The 16,513-nt window shown below is 39.8% G+C and overlaps 1 protein-coding gene across 1 annotated transcript in view; it reads right to left on the reverse strand.

Annotated features, from left to right (window-relative positions):
- Positions 1-16,513, reverse strand: part of LETM2 (leucine zipper and EF-hand containing transmembrane protein 2) — a 1,071,376-nt gene that overhangs the window by 822,650 nt on the left and 232,213 nt on the right. The window contains exon 4 of the mRNA XM_044068981.1: positions 5,237-5,380. Within this exon, the coding sequence (XP_043924916.1) occupies positions 5,237-5,380 (144 nt within the window). The remainder of the gene's footprint in view (positions 1-5,236; positions 5,381-16,513) is intronic.

Below are 16,513 nucleotides of genomic sequence, written 5' to 3' on the forward strand. Positions count from 1 at the left end.
ATGTTGGAGCTGCAGTTCCTCTGGTACAGGGTTTGAGTACCTCTACCCTCACTTTCCTACTTTGAGCAAGTCACTTAACCACACAGTGCCTCAGGTAACTGAGACTTTGGAGTAGGATCCCCAATGGTCTCCTCTACTGCCAGCCTAGTACCTACACAGGAACCCAAGACAGAACAGGATCACCTCTTTGCTGATGTCTCAAAGACAGGTGCAGCAGTAGAGGATGGGAGTGGAAGACACACGCAAAGGATTTGGAAAGGATGAACAAGTGTGCAGACCTGTGGCAGCGGAAGATTTAATGGAAACATATGCACACTATCTCACTTAGAACACAACCCAAGAATGAATAATCAGCTGGGAGGAGTGGACATGATGGTAACACAACAGGAAAAGGATATGATGATGTTAATCAATCTTGGACAGAATACCAAGAGGACAGTCACAGTACTAAACATTCCATCATTCTGTTTAGTACTGCTACTAATCATTATGTTTAGTAGCAGTACTAAGCAGAACGATGAGCTGTATTCTCAAAAGGACAAATTAGAGAAACAAAGAGGTAATGCTTCTTCTCTACAAAGCCTTGGTAAGACTATGCAGTCAGTCCTGCAAGCCATTTTGGGGGCAATTAAGAAAACAGACATCAAACTACAAGGAATCATGAGGAAAACTACCAGGAAGATCCATGGAATGGAAGAGAAGGATTATTCTCAGAAGACATAGAATTACACCGCTTATCACTTGAGACAAGAAGAGATAGATGAAACATGGCACTGGTGCACATGATCATGACAGAGAGGTGTAATGTGACCATTCTAAGGACATAAGTGGCACAGGCAGTACACCACAGGTAATAACTACCCCCCTGTATCTTCAAAAGTACTTCATGGAGAGAGCTGCAGACCTACAGAGTAAACTATTGGAATAGATGGTGGAAAGAAAATCCACAATAGTATTCCAGACAGCATGGGGCAAGTGGAAGAAGGGGAAGAGGTAAGGTAAGGATGGATGAGATGTAAGATGCTAAGGCTCTAAAAAGGGTAGACTAGACTGGATTACTGTTCCTTCTATGATAAAGGAATGTAAATAACTGTTGTCAACTGACTTCATGGTTCATACATTTGCACTGCTATTCTTTTGGGCACACTCTGTCACTTCAAAACATTACCAGTTAACTTTTTTGACAATGCAGTACAGTCACAGTTCAAAATTAATCTGTATTTTGTGTACATCATATATTTGCAACTTCTTTACTTAAGGATAATATTTATGCAGCTTGCATTTTTTAATATCATAATTAAACACAAAAACAGAGCACTTACATTTTCAAGAACAAGCATGCTTCAAATGCTCGTTATGCTGCAAATTATATAAAGATCTCCAAGAAAGTAGGCAGCTTTTCTGTCAGAGGAGATATCCAACATGTCTAACTGTCCAGCCATACTTTGCTGTTGTTGACAGACTACAGAGTCTGCCCTAGCTATTTACTCAAAAAGTATTTTCTTCAGCTGACTACAAAGTGGCTACATGGTTCTTTGTAGGCAAGGAGTCCTCAGTTAAGCACAGACTCCTCTATGTGGTCTATGTGGCCTCCAATGATTACTGCAGATTAGTTTCTCAGATGAGGTGTCTCAGCCGACCTTTACTATAATGATTTACAAAAAAGCCATGAGAAAGTGTAGCCAACCACTGCAAGGTTGGGTAATTGGCCTGTCAAGCTTTTGATGACTTACCTGAAATCCATAAGTTAGTCATTTTCCAGATTTCCAGATCTTTTCTGAGGACTGGCTATTTTCCTACTTTTTCAAAACAGGAACTGAATATTCTTGTCATCAAAAAACTATCTCCTGAATTCTGACAAACTGCAGAACTGCACATCTAACTGAATTCCTGCTAACAAGCTACATCTAATAAATCTTCAGGCAGTCTATAATAAGGGAAAAACATAGCTCTAAGATGGCTCTAATAACAACCTTTTGTTGGTAAGGGATAAACAATTTCTGTTTTGGTCTTCCTTGATTCCTACTGTATGTGACACTGTGTACCATGAAATTCTATTTAAATGACTTTGCATTTACTATGTATGGATTCAACTCCACCATCCTTGACTGGTTTTCCTCTTATCTGTCTGGATGCTTCCAGCATGTAGTCTCTGGTGTCCATTATCCTTCTAGGTTCTCAACAGACTGCTGGATACTACAGGGTTTAGTGGTAGCTAAATTATGTTTCAGCATGTATATGCTACCACTCAAAGAGGTCATAGATAAGTCACTGCTGTGCTGATATTTAATGACAGATTTTCTTTTCTCATGAGCAAATGCTGAATTTACTACTTTTGAGGACTGTCTAGATTTCATGATAGACTGAATGGCACACAGTCAATTCAAGTTAAACCTTGTAAAGACATTTTGGATTTATTCTTCAAAACAATCTAACATTCCAAGAACAGGTGCCTGCTACTGTCAGGCCATTATACTTTCTCCTCAGGAAGTTCTCAACGCCTAACATTTCATCCCTCATAATAAACCTGCTTTGATTATTCAAACACTAGTATACTTCAGTCCTGACAAGCAATGCTCTGTATCTGGAACTCTCAGATTCTGAACCTGAACATCTACAACAGGTCAAAAATCTTGCAACCATTCCAGTGTGTGGTACACCTTGTTTCAACATAATACCCCACTTCTGCATGATTTATACTGGATACCTGTTGCAGCAAGGCCTAACTACTAGATTCAAAGTCTGACTTACTAAGCCCTTCATGATCAGGGTCCTGACGACCCTAAGGTGGTGATAAATTACACTCTGATGTGCCATGTCTGTTCCTCTGAGGAAGGGCTCCTAGTGATCTCCACAGTGTGACTTGAAATTTTTGCCAGGAGATACTTTTCACTAACTCGCTCCTGCCTACTGAAGTCTATTACCTTCAGACATCTGACTGATACTGTGGCCTCTTTTAGTAAAACACTGAAGTATCATTTGTTCAGGAGTATGCATCTTAATACTAGGCACACACTACATTTATGTTTTAACACACCACTATGAGGAACATTCCTAGTGAATCAACATTCTATTATTCTGCTGATATATTTTAAGGCTGCTTTACTGCTACCATTTGTTGCATGTCTGCTTATAAATTTTTTTTATGCATTTAGTATTCATTTTAACAGCAAAGTGTTGAAGTTCAACATCTTTTCCAAAACAGAACAAATGTTTTTTTTTTTTTTTTCAATCTGATGTACTATAAGTTGTTTACTGATGTATAACAAACGAGTTATCAAGTGGATTTTTTTTGTATTTACCTCCGTTTTCACATATATCTGCAGTTTTTCATCTGTGTTTTTTAGGGTGTTAGATTTCTGAGGACCAGTAGTGACTGTTCTGTAGCAGGGAATATAATGCTGCTATTCTGAGAGGAAGACGTTATTGGCTTAAGCCCTGTCATTCTATTGGCTCTTTCAGTTTGTCCTGTCAGCTTAATTGTGTTGGATGCCACTCCACAAAGTGCTGCACAACACTAACTTTGACAGACACAGGTCTTTTCAGTTTCAATCTGTCTCCTAGTACGAACCTTAACATACCGAACAACTGCAAATGTAGCATCTTAAACTGTGCTTATGAGCGCATTATGATGGATTATTACTATATATATTGTTTTAGTGGTTTGTTCAAATTCTACTTTTAAATAACTTTAAGGAATCATAGCAATAACATCACTTTTTAGTGTTAAATACTATCTCCTTCCTTCATTTATTTTATATTACATACTATAAACTAGGAGCTATTAGTCCAGACTTTACGATTTAATTATTTTTTTTAAGAAATTTAAACCATAACAGCAGTTTTAATACTAAATATAGTTTACCTCATTAATTTACACTCTTTACATTAATATTGTAAACCAAACCAAAGGATAAAAAGGTGATAGTGACAAACCATACCAAAAACTAGCTAGACTCCTCACGGTATACTACCTTAAAACTCCTGTAGTGGAGGCCCATGGGATATATGCAAATGACACCTTAAGAACATACAAGTTTTTCAGATATATGGCTTCTGAATGCCCAAGACTTTTGCTTTCACTTGTTTTAAGTCTTAACAAGTCTTTATACTTGCATGCTGGCCGAACCTCATTAGCTGCAGACATGCCATAGTTCATCCTTTTTTTGATCAGCGATATTTTCCAATCATTCTAATATTAAAGACAACAGGCTTTTATTTAGAAATACTATGCCCCCTTTGAGCTGCATCTTACTAGACAGATCAGGCAATTTGGAAGACCACATTAGCACCTAACTGAAAAGATCAAGAGCTTAAAAACCTGAAAGACCAGGTGAGACTAGAAGCTCTACCCTGTGTTCAGTATCCTACAGATGTTTTACTGGTGATATGTGTCTCGAGCTATAAGGGATCTAGTAGTACAGACCTCTTATACCTTCATAAATCAAACTGTCCTACAAATAGTAAGTCCAGAGACCTAAATCTACTTCAACAAATAAACAAAATAACGTATAGAGATACACAGCACCCACCCCTTCTTTGGCACAAATATCTTCTCCAAAATAAGTGATTCACTATCTTCCTTCAAAAGGGAATTAAATAACTGGATGGGCACTCATAAATTCACCCCTGGTATGACTGACCTGTCCCTTCTTGAAATGGGAGGTTAAGGGCTAGGGTAGGTAAGGGAAAAGTGTTAATGGCTTCTTGGCCTAGTTGCCTGGCATTTTCTAAGAATCATCTCTGGAAAGAAGTCATACTGGGGAGACAAAGGGAACAATTATACAGATGCTAAGTAAAGGGCACTGAAGATAATATCAAACAGTAACCAGATGAATTTGCAAAAAGTATTCAGTATCAAAAGACAAACTGCTGCTTGCTGAATGCATAAGAAGTATCAGTGATGGTAGCATTTCACACTCTTACCACTGGATGAATAATCTGTTCAGGAATTACTATGATGCCACCCTTTGCTTCAAGTCCTACTGACAAGAGTGCAAAGATTTCATCATGTATGTTGCAAGATGCAAGCTACTGAAAAGGACACAGAAATCTGACTATGAGAAAACAGTTAAAGACCGATAATCAATACAAAATAAAAAGCAGTTAAATTAAATGCATGTATTAATACATACACTCAGAAACTATTTCTGAACTTTACAGCTACAGGAATAAATACACACTGCTAAAATTGAACTTTTAAAACATTAAAACTTTCATCAGTTGCTACACAAACCTTTTTGGATTCAGTCTCAAATGTTGACGGCAACATTTCTGGGAAGAGCTTCAGAAACACGGGAAGTAAGAACTCCATGAAGGGCACAATAACAAATATCAAGAAGGGGACCAGGCGGAACAGATCAGCAGATGTTCTCATCAACTATATGAAAAGAGAAATATAGTCAGTCAGTCAGTTCAAGTAGCAAGCAAACCGCTGCCATATCATCAGAACTATGAAGTAACTTATACAAGTCCAAAACAAATCGGCTGTGTAGACAAATCAGTACTCCAGCAAAGAACAGATAATGAAAAAAACACATCTAGAGCACCAAACCGCAGCAGATAAAATGTTTCACAAGTTTTAATTCAAGGGTGAGCGCTTTTGCAGCCAAGCTGCTTTATCAGACAATTTGAGCAAAATACTTTCAACTATTTAAATACCAGTTAACCAATAGAACGTTGCAACCAATAAATTACTCAATTAACATTTAAAAATACAATAACGTACTAAAATAAATAAATCATGACACCAGTCACATAAAACATATAAAATACGCGTCGCAGACATAAGATAGATATTTTATATATATATATATATATATATATATATATATATATATATATATGGGTCTACTTCATTTGCCTGACAACTCAAATGACTGACACTCATTTGCCTGACAGCTCATTTGCTCGACAAAAAGTAATCAAGGCAAAAACCTGGGATTTGCCCCCCTCCCCACTGTTGTGCGACCGTGGAGTTGTTATATATAGTTGGGGGGGTGTGGGGGGCACAGCCCCCCACATCAGGGGGGTGTGGGGGGCGAAGCCCCCCACCTAGAAAGTTTGTCGAGCAAATGAGCTGTCAGGCAAATGAGTGTCAGTCATTTGAGTTGTCAGGCAAATGAAGTAGACCCATATATATATATATATATATATAAATATACATATAAAACTGTTGTGGTGAATGTTTATCTTAGTAAAGGTCTATTCACCAAAACTGGCTGTATGGATAACTTGTCATTCAAGCCCTTGCCCATATTGGCCCTCATCCTAATGATCCATTCCATCTCCTTATTCTCCACTCTGTTTCTGATTGCCCCACCTCTTAAAGTCGCTGTAACTAATTCAACAACCATAAACCTAAACTCATGTTCTGTCCCCACTGCCAGTATGTGCCTGGCTAAAGCATTAGTTTCAGTTTTTCTGGAGATATCATAAAGATGTTGCCTAACCCGATCTCGTAGCCTACGTGTAGTCATCCCTACATAAAACTAAGAGCAGACTATGCAGTAACTCAAATACACCAAATGTGTATTACTGCAATTACCTCTTAAGTTGAATTTAAATTCTTTACCTGTGTCAGGATGAGGACACTGCGGTGGTGGTGCATTGTCGCCTCACAGTAAGACGTCCTGTTCGATTCTCAGCTAGAGCATCTTCTGTGTGGAGACATGCATGAATGGGCGTACCTTCCTTGAAGGTTGTGCATCAGGGCCGGCAACTCGGCACGTAAAAATCTACTGCCAATCATTAGCGGACTGGAGTTCCACTGTGGCGACCCCTAACCGGGAAAAGCCAAAAGACACAACAACCTGTGTCAGGATGACAGAACCTGCCTGAGCTATCCAGGTACTTACAAAAGTTACATCCCTGGCATGCTGTAGTACCATATTCAGAACCTGCAGTAAGACTAATATTGTGCTGATTCAATTTAGGACCACAAAGTAGTCTTTTCAAGGATTTATTGTTTTTAAATGCATAATGTGGTGTATTGACAACTAATTTCCTAACATACTCATCAGCGCATACAATGTTCCAATTATTTTTAAACACATCCTGTAGCAAACTAATGTTGCTGGAATATGTTACACTGGAATCCTCATAAACTTGTTCCTAGAGCTCCCACCATCCACTGTCCTGCCACTGGCTTGCCTATTCCTTCCCTCAAAGTGTATGTATGTGAGTAACTTAGTTACGTTAGCCACTTACAAGTGGACTGCAGATGCAAAAATATGTCTAGTACAAATGCACTCTGGGTACTGCTAGGAAAACTGCACAGACACTGAACTCAAAGAAAAAAAAATGAAATGTGATGCATATCTACTTTGAAGACTGACCACAAATAGTCCATTTCTGAAAGGTTGTCCAGTTATTCCAAACTAAAATTTTAAAACATTTTCCATCTTGTGTGCTGGAATAAATTTTGTTCGATACAGAATAGAAACTCTATATAATGAAGCATGATATTGTACTACAGATGAATCTCAAAGCACATATTAGGTCATGCCATTCTGTCCATGGTGCAATGAAGGTTAGTAAGGTATACTCTTTGCTCTCACCATTCATGGTTCAGATCACCTACTAGGCATAAACTTAATATCCTGCAATCCTCCTCACCAAAAATTATAAACAACCAATGCAGTCTACTTGTTTTTTTTCCCTTTCAAAGACTGTGTCACTGCACTGAATACATGTCTGAAGTGCCACCACTTGACTCAGAAATGTCATGATCTCCCAGCTACAGCTGCAGATTATCACTACACGTCAAAATAATATTATGTCTACCAGTTCCAAGAGGCAAGTATGTCTTCTGAGAGTTTATAGGGAATTTCTGCTCTTTACAAGCACAACCTGTCAGCCAACTGTAAAGCTTTTCTCCAGTGCACTAAAATAAGTGTAATCTACTTTCTCTAATCACAACTTAATCCATTCTGACCCTATATCAATTCTTTGCCCCTTTCCTCACATACCTAAAAATAATCAATAGTACACTTAACACTCAAATACTGCCATAGCTGGCAGGCTCAGAATACTTATTCAAGTTGCTTGCTGGTTAAAAAGTAATAAATAATTATGAAGCATTATTCAGTCACCATACTTAATTCTGAACTTTAATTACTGTCCCCTCTCAGGCAAACATGCCCTTGTGCTCAAACATGACATAAATGGAGAGAAAGGGGTGTGGTTAGTACCTCGCTGAAATGAATGGATTCTGAGCACAGTTGCCCACATCAAAAAAATACTTTTAGGGAATACATACAAATTACCGCTTTTGAGTAAAAAAAAAAAAAAACTTAAGTACCCAAACTGATGTTAAGTGCTACAGCAGGAATATGATTCACAGTCATACAGTGACCTTTCAATTCAAATAAGCTGCATAATGCAGCTTTACTTCATCCTATCAAGATAGAAAACTCATCTTCCATTCCTGCAGCCACACATATCAAATGGTGCAAAACCCTTAAACCTCTATCGATGAAAGGACCCATAACTTCGACGCCTATGCTGCTTTTCACATAACACAGAAACAGCTAACAAAAGGAGAACAAGTCTATCTAGTTTGTTTAGTTGTCACAGCTATCCCAAGGCAGCTGTTCCCCACCTTCAGGAAGCTCAGTAAATAACAAACACTACAAAAGAGATTCTAGACTCCATTACGTGTTCATTCAAAGTGAACTTCAAGAAGGAATGTATACTACACAACATGCAAATTCATTACAGCTAGACACTATCGGTTAAAGCTATATATATACAACATATGCTGCATTCCTTTTCATATAAATTTATTATGCACTAATATTACAGAGATCATTTAAATTAAACACAAAAGCATGCAGATCAAGGGCTTCATACAACAATATTAAACATTTACTTATAATCATTTCAGTACCTGCAAGAACTTGGTTCTTAGTCTCACGATCAGCTCTTAAATTGTTACATACATATTTCTTTTTTAAAGATCTTTTACAAATGTTTACTTTGCATCTGCTTCTCTTTCATGGGTAGTTTTTGTACTTCTGTTTTTTTGGGGGGATACAAGTTACAATGTAATTATTTTCATAATATTTTTTATAGATTTTTTTTTGCTTTTAGAAGTAGATACTCAAAACACTAGGAACAACAAAACAATGTAAAAAACAAACAGGACACCAGAACTGAGGCTAAAACCACTTATTCGCACTATTTATTGAGCGCTTTCATCCCAGATATACGAGACTTCATCAGAATGAAACAAAGTGACTAGCAACCACATTAAAAACCCTATCCAAGACAATCTGATTGGATAAATAATTAACATAAGTCATTACTTTACAAATTTAAAACCACAAACACGACTAGCAATTCCAGCATTAAAAGGAAATGTGATAGAAACACAAAAGTAAAACTACATTACCATAAATACATCCATAAATGCTAGAAAGAACCAAAGTTTTACATAATGGTCAATCCTCTGCTCTTATCCCAAATAAAACATATTTAAAGAAATTTAACAAGACAATCTTGAGTTTTCTTTGGTATGTTAAAAACACAGAATTGCTTATAAACATCATATTAGATCCTGGTAAAACTCAGAAATTAAACATCCTGATTTAGAAAGCCAATAAGAAAACTTTAAAGTGCCATTGACTCTTTCAACATCATAATAAAATAGGAAATAGCTACAGAGGCAACTGGAAAAGCTTATACTTCAACCTTTTTAACCATGAATTAGATATTTAAATGTTGCCATATATAACAGGTGGGAATAATGACTTCTCATTATAATGGCGACTCTTTCAATGCTATCTTTGGATGTTAATGATCTCACAGGTGAAAACAAAAAGGAAATAATAATTAATTGTATTGAGAAATACAGAGTGCAAATAGCAATACTAAGGGAGACATATTTGGAAAGAAGTGAACATGTGAATTTGATAAAGAAAGGGTTGCAGGATGGATATTCTGCATAATTTTCAGGGACAAAGGAAAAGAGGAGTACATAAATTAATTGCCAGAGAAGCTCCACTAGTGATAGAAAAGGAGGAAAAAAGATAATAGTGGCAGACCTGTAGTAGTAAGGCGTTATGGACAAGGGATGAGGATTAAACTAGCATATATTTATATTATATTTATATTACACCTAAAACTGCTACTTTGGAGTTTAAAAGTTTTTCAGAGAAGTAAACAGCTTTCAGCAAGGAACTTTACTTATAGGTGGCAAACCTAATTTGAATTGCAACAATAAGGATGTATCTGGGGGACCTAGAAGGGAAATATAACAAAAGATGGTAGACCTCTGAAGAAATTAATTAAAATACCTGGTACAAAGGATATGAACTCAGTAGCAGGAACTCGGAGAGAATTTACATATTATTCCCCAAGGTGCACTAACTGGCCTAGACTTGACAGAAATTATATTTCACAGGACCAGGCCCATTTATTTGAGAAGTGTGATAAACATTCAAATAACTATTTCACATCGTGCACCAATAATTACTAAGATAAAAATACAGGGTAAAGAAGTTAACGATGAGACATTGGAGCTTCCCCACCTACCTGTTAAAAAGAGAGGAATTTAAGGAATGGGTAGTTGTAATTATTTGGGAGTTATTAGGGAAGATAGAAAGCATTCCGTTATAGCTAGTGAGTAGGATAAAATGAAAAAAAAAAGGCTGTGTCTTACATCTGTTATGTATCTTCATTCCTCCTCAGGATAGGGTCTCAGATCCGACCTTCAGATCCAGCTCGACCACATTCTTCAGACTTGGATTTAAGTCTTGAGCTCCTCCCTCTTACCCATAATGCATTACATCCACCCAAGCACCTCTGATCAAGTTTGCTGATTCCATACATCCAACACCCATACAGCAAAAGAATGGCAGATGAGGCTCAGACATGAGACTTATGCTTCCCATCATGTTCCATGATCCTCTAGAGAAAAGAGGCAGGGAGATGGTTGGGTGGGAAGGTGAGGAGGAATGACACTATACAACACAGATGCCAACTTATGGTAAGACATAACCTTTTAATCTGATGTTGTCTTCTTCATTCCTCCTCACAACAGGGTCAGAGTCCCAAGATACGCAACTCCTGGGTGGCCCGCATGGAAGGGTATGCCAGAGCACCATCGAGCCAAAGGAAGCCCTGCTCCTAGAAATGATATTCAACTTGTAGTGCGACACAAAGGTGTGACTGTTAGGCCATATCACTGCTGTGCAAATATTGTCAATGGAGGTTCTAGAAGAGAAGGCAGAAAGTAGCAGCCTTGGCTCTGGTGGAATGTTCTCTAGGCAGTCAAGACAATTCTAGGCCCTTGGGTGAGTAAATTTATGAAATGTAGCCAGTTATCCGTTTTGCTAATGTAACATTGTATACCGCTTGGCCTAATTTATTAGCCGGGAAGTCTACAAACAGTTGGTCAGACTTCCTGTGCTGTTTGGTTCTGTGCAAGTAGAAATGGAGTTGTCTAACGTCTAGAAGGTGGAGAACATACTCCCCTTTATCAGTGAAATTTGGAAAGAACACTGGTACGTGGATGAACTGGCTGATATTGCTTTCCGTGGCTACTTTGGCCATAAAGGAGGGACTAGTATGTAAAGAAACTCTGTCCTTATGAAAAATTATGTAAGGAGGTTTGGAGGAGAAGGCTTGTATTTCAGAAATTCTCTTAGCTGAAGTTATAGCTACCAAAAAGATTGTCTTCCATGACAAAAACTTCATGTCACAACTTACAGCTGGTTCGAAGGGTCCCAGTGACAAAGCCTGCAACACTACAGTAGATTCCAAGGAGGGGAGGGGGTCCTTGATCGGAGGCCTCAACAAGAAAATACCTTTCATAAAGGATATACATAATCTAAAAGTAAACAGGGAACAAGATCGACTTACAGTGTGAAAATTAGAAATAGCAACTAATTGAAACTCAGTGGTAGAAAAGCTAGCACCCTCCTCAAAGAGAGTACTAAGACAAAACAGAACATCTGAAACTGGTGCTGAGAAGGGATCAATATTTCTATGTATAGCCCAAATGACGAACACTTTCCACTTACTGGTGTAGACTTTCTTAGTGGAAGCCTTTTGTGAGGGTAGAAGTATTTTACGGACCAGGGAAGTAAGCCTGAACTGTCTCACTAGGGTTGGAAGTGGAGAAACCAAGCAGTCAGCCTGAGGGCATGAAGGTTCGGATACTACACCCCTGACTGGTGAGAAAGGAGGTCCTGTCTTGGATCTGGTATCCAAGGAGGATATTTCAGATGAAAGGGAATCACACCTGTCGAGGCCAGAAGGGGACAATAAGGATGACAGAGCTCTTCAGCCTGCTTGCCTTCTGAAAAAAACTTTAGGAGAAGAGGGAGGGTAAGCATATAGGAGACACGGGGGTCAATTATGGACCAGTGCATCCCTTGGGGATTCCCCCGGAGGAGGGATCAGAGTGAAGATCTTGCTGCATTTGTTGTTGAGGGAAGAAGCAAAGAAGTCACAGCAAGGTTGACCCCAGCAACTGAAGATCACGTTCGTCACTGAGTGATTGAGGAACCACTCGTGTGGATCCAGGACTGATCTGCTGAGTCTGCCTGCCTTGGCTACTGGTTTTCCCTGGGATGTGTGTTGCAACTAGAAGGCGGTCTGGAGATATCGCTCACTACCACACACTCATGGCCTCCCTGCACAAGGGATAAGAATGGGTTCCTCCTTGCTTGCTGATGTATCAGACAACGGACATGTAGTCGGAGTGAACTGCAATAGTCCCCAATGGGAAAGGGGCCTGAAAGGCTTTCAGCATTAAGAGAAAGTACAGTTGTGTACACTTACCATAAATGTAGATGTTCGAGTATATTCACTGTTGCAGTTATCACATTTGGGTTATCTGCTTGCAGTAGCCCTCAGTCACCCTCATTATCAAAGTCTTGCGTCCTGCATCGGTTGCTGTCTCTTCGTCCGTGACGTCAGGTAGTCAGGGAAATAAAGCATGCAGCCGATGCCATTACATTAGTTTTTCTTGCCCCAGATGTCAGGTTCCCCCCTTAATGGGAAGCAATTAAATATATATACAAGGTTATACCTCCAACAAAAAAGCAAATACACCAAAAAGCTTTTATGTACAGTAACGGAGAACAGAGGTATAGCCAAAAGAAGTCAGGGGGCTGGAGGGTGGGTAACCAGGACTGTAACAGTGAATACACTTGGACATCTACATTTATTGTAAGTGTACACAACTGTACTATGTTCTTCGTGTTTCACTGTTGCAGTCATCACATTTGGTTAGATTCCCAAAGCTAAGGATGGGAGGAGGAATTTAGATAGCATAAGGACCAGCTATAAGGCCCTGCAAAACTGCAGTGGCAAAGCCAGCTCTGGATTTTTACTGAAAATTGGCAAATGGTAATGCTTGGTGAAAGTATGCACAGAACTCCAGGTAGCAGCTTCAAGGATGTCTCTGGTAGGGACACCTCTGAGAAAGGCTGTAGAGGCAGAATGGTTGAATGGGGTCTAATCTCCCTGTGGGATAGGTTTTCCATGGTGCTTATAGCAGAAATGAATGCAATGGCCTATCCTTTTAGAAATGGTTTGCTTTGTCCTGTCCAAGTAAAATCTAAGTTGTCTGTGCACATCTAAGGAGTGCAGTATCCGTTCCCCTTTGTTCTGTGGATTAGAAAAGAAAGTTGGCAAATTAATGGACTGATTAAGAGCCACACTGGATACCACCTTAAAGAGGGATTGGTCCTGAGGGACACCCTGTCCGCATGAAAGATGATGAAAGGCTCCAACTACCATAAGGGCCTGTAATTCAGATACCCTTCTTGCTGAAGTGATTGCTAAAAGGAAAGCTGTTTTCCAAGAAAGGAATTTTAACTCTGCAGTTGCAGCTGAGTCAAAAGGAGGAAGCGTGAGTTTTTCCAATACAAAATTAAGGTCCCAGGCTGGAGTTGGAGCTCTCCTGGGTGGTCTTAAGTTTTTGGCCCCTCTGAAGAACTGTTTGAGCAGTGGGTGAGAAAAGAGAGGTGGTTCTGTGTTGTAATGAGCTGAAATGGCTGAGGTGTGAATTTTGATGGAGGAAAAGGAAAGGCCCTTGTGAAGCATCTCAGTTAAGTACTGAAGAATCTAAGGTAAATTGGGCACTGCTGTGGCCATCCCTTGAGTCTGGTTCCAGGCACAGAATCTTTTCCAGTTTTCAGCATAAGATTTTCTAGTACTAGGCCTCCTTGCCTCCAAAATGACATCCAACACTTGTTTACTGAGGGATGGTAACAGTGAGATTAGGTAATTAGCCAGGCTGCCAAGTTCAGGGTTTGAAGCTGGGGGTGCAGAATCTGGCTCTCATGCTGAGACAGCAGGGTAGGGGACTAAGGTAGGTGCCATGGGGCCAGCTGTGACACACTGCGCCAGAGGGGGTACCAGTGTTGGCATGGCCAGTCTGGTGCAATCAGTATCATCCTTGGTTTGTCCTGTTTGATCTTTAGTAGTACTTTCGAGAGGAGAGGCAGAGGAGGAAAGGCATAAAATGATAGATTTTTCCAGCTGAACGACAGAGCATCCACATTCCAAGCTTGTTTGTGGGGAGTCCTTGTGCAGAATTTGTCCAACTGGTAGTTCTGGGGGAGGCAAACATTTCTATATCTGGGATCCCCCATTTGTTGATCAACATGTTGAAAATCTTTGGCTCCAGTTTCCACTCGTGTGGGTCCATGAGAATTCTGCTTAGTTCGTCTACCAGTATATTTAGTTTTCCTGTCAGGAATTTGCCTGTGCCATTGCTAGTCTGCAGAGGGGGGTAAGAATGGGTATCCACCTGCTTGTTTATGTACCACATAACAGTGGTGTTGTCTGTCTTTATCATTAATTGTCCTGGAAGAATGTGGTCCTTGAAGGCTGTCAGAGCATTCTGTACAGCTAACATTTCTTTTCGATTGATATGCAGGTGCATTTGACTTGGGTTCCATTTGCCCTAAATGCACTTCCCTGCCAGGTGAGCCCCCCCATGCATAGTCTGATGCATTTGTTGTTAGGGTTTGGGCGGCATGGGGTAAAGTGAATGGTAGTCCCTTGTTTTGGTGGCAGGCCTCTGCCCACCAAAGGAATTCTAACTGTAGGCAAGGTATGATAGGAATCATTGCTTTTAGATCTTGAGAATGTTGACACCATAGGCTTTTTAGATACCATTGTAGTTTCCTCATATGCAGTCTTGCATATGGAATTAGTAGAATGCACGAGGCCATGAACCCCAAGGCTTGCAGTATTTGCCTTGCAGATAGCAGGGTTTTTGTGGCCCCTAGTTTGAAGTAAGCTGTCAAATGAATTTGTTTCTCTGGCGTGAGGGCAGCCATCTGGGAAGTTGTGTTCAAGCTTACTCCCAGGAATATAATTTGTTGACAGGGTATCAGATGTGATTTCTTTTAGTTTATGGTGTACCCCAGACAAGTTAACACCTTTTGTACAAATGCTAGATGATTCAGAAGTATGTCCTGGCTTTTTGCCTGAATTAGACAATTGTCCAGGTATGGGTATATTTGAATATTTCTTTTCCTGCAAAATGCAATGACTGGAGCTAGGCACTTTGTGAATATCCTGGGCGCAGTAGATAAGCCAAAGGGCAGTGCAGAAAACTGATAGTGCATGTAGTCTGCTTTGAAGCGTAGGTATCTTCTGCAAGATTCCCTGATTGGGATGTGCAGGTAGGCTTCCTTTAAATCCAGTGCTGCCAACCAGGCATTTTTGCCTATCATGGGAAGTAACTGGTGAAGAGTTAGCATCCTGAACTTTGGAATCACCAAAAAGGTGTTTAGGATAGACAGGTCCAGGATAGGATGTCATGAGTTGTCTTTTCTGGGTACCAGGAAAAGTCTTGAGTAGAAACCTTGCCCCTTTTCCTCTTCTGGTACAGTCTGAATAGCCTTTAATCTTAAGAGACAGAGTACTTGCTTTTGAGCCTCTGCCCACTGATTTGGGGGTAGATCTGGCCAACCGTTTGGGGTTGGTAACGTGTGGAAGTGAAATCTGTATCCTTGGGAAACTAAGTTTAAAACCCATTTGTCCTGGGTAATGAGGTCCCAGTTTTTGCTTGCAGAGAAATCTTTCCCCCTAAAGGAGCAGTCAGTTGAGAAGTGCTTTAAAGTTTTAAAGTTAAGTCATTAAGACAGCTTACCATAGAGAGAGTCTTCCTACTCCCTGATTTGGGAGTGGGAGCCCCCCACTGCTTAGTCCTGTGCGTACCCTGGGACTGAAGCCTGGGTGTTCTGCTGGTTCTGGGTTTGAACTGAGAAGGCCTGGAAGAGGCAGGAAAGGACCAACTTTTTGAGGGCCAATGCCTACTAAATCTAGGAGGCTGCACTTGTAAGAAATCTTTAATAGTCTGCATTGATTTAGCTTTTTCCTCCATCTTTTTAAGAACTTCTTCTGCTTTGTTGGCAAACAGGTGGTCCTGATTTAAGGGAGCATCCAGCAATTTAGTTTTAACATGAACTGGCAAAGATTGCTCCTTAAGCCAAGCATGCCTTCTAAGTACAGACCTGGTAACAGCAGCCCTGCAAGATGCCTC

This window comes from Protopterus annectens, chromosome 1.part0, assembly GCF_019279795.1.
Source record: "Protopterus annectens isolate FY-2018-M chromosome 1.part0, PAN1.0, whole genome shotgun sequence".
Lineage (NCBI taxonomy): Eukaryota > Metazoa > Chordata > Ceratodontiformes > Protopteridae > Protopterus > Protopterus annectens.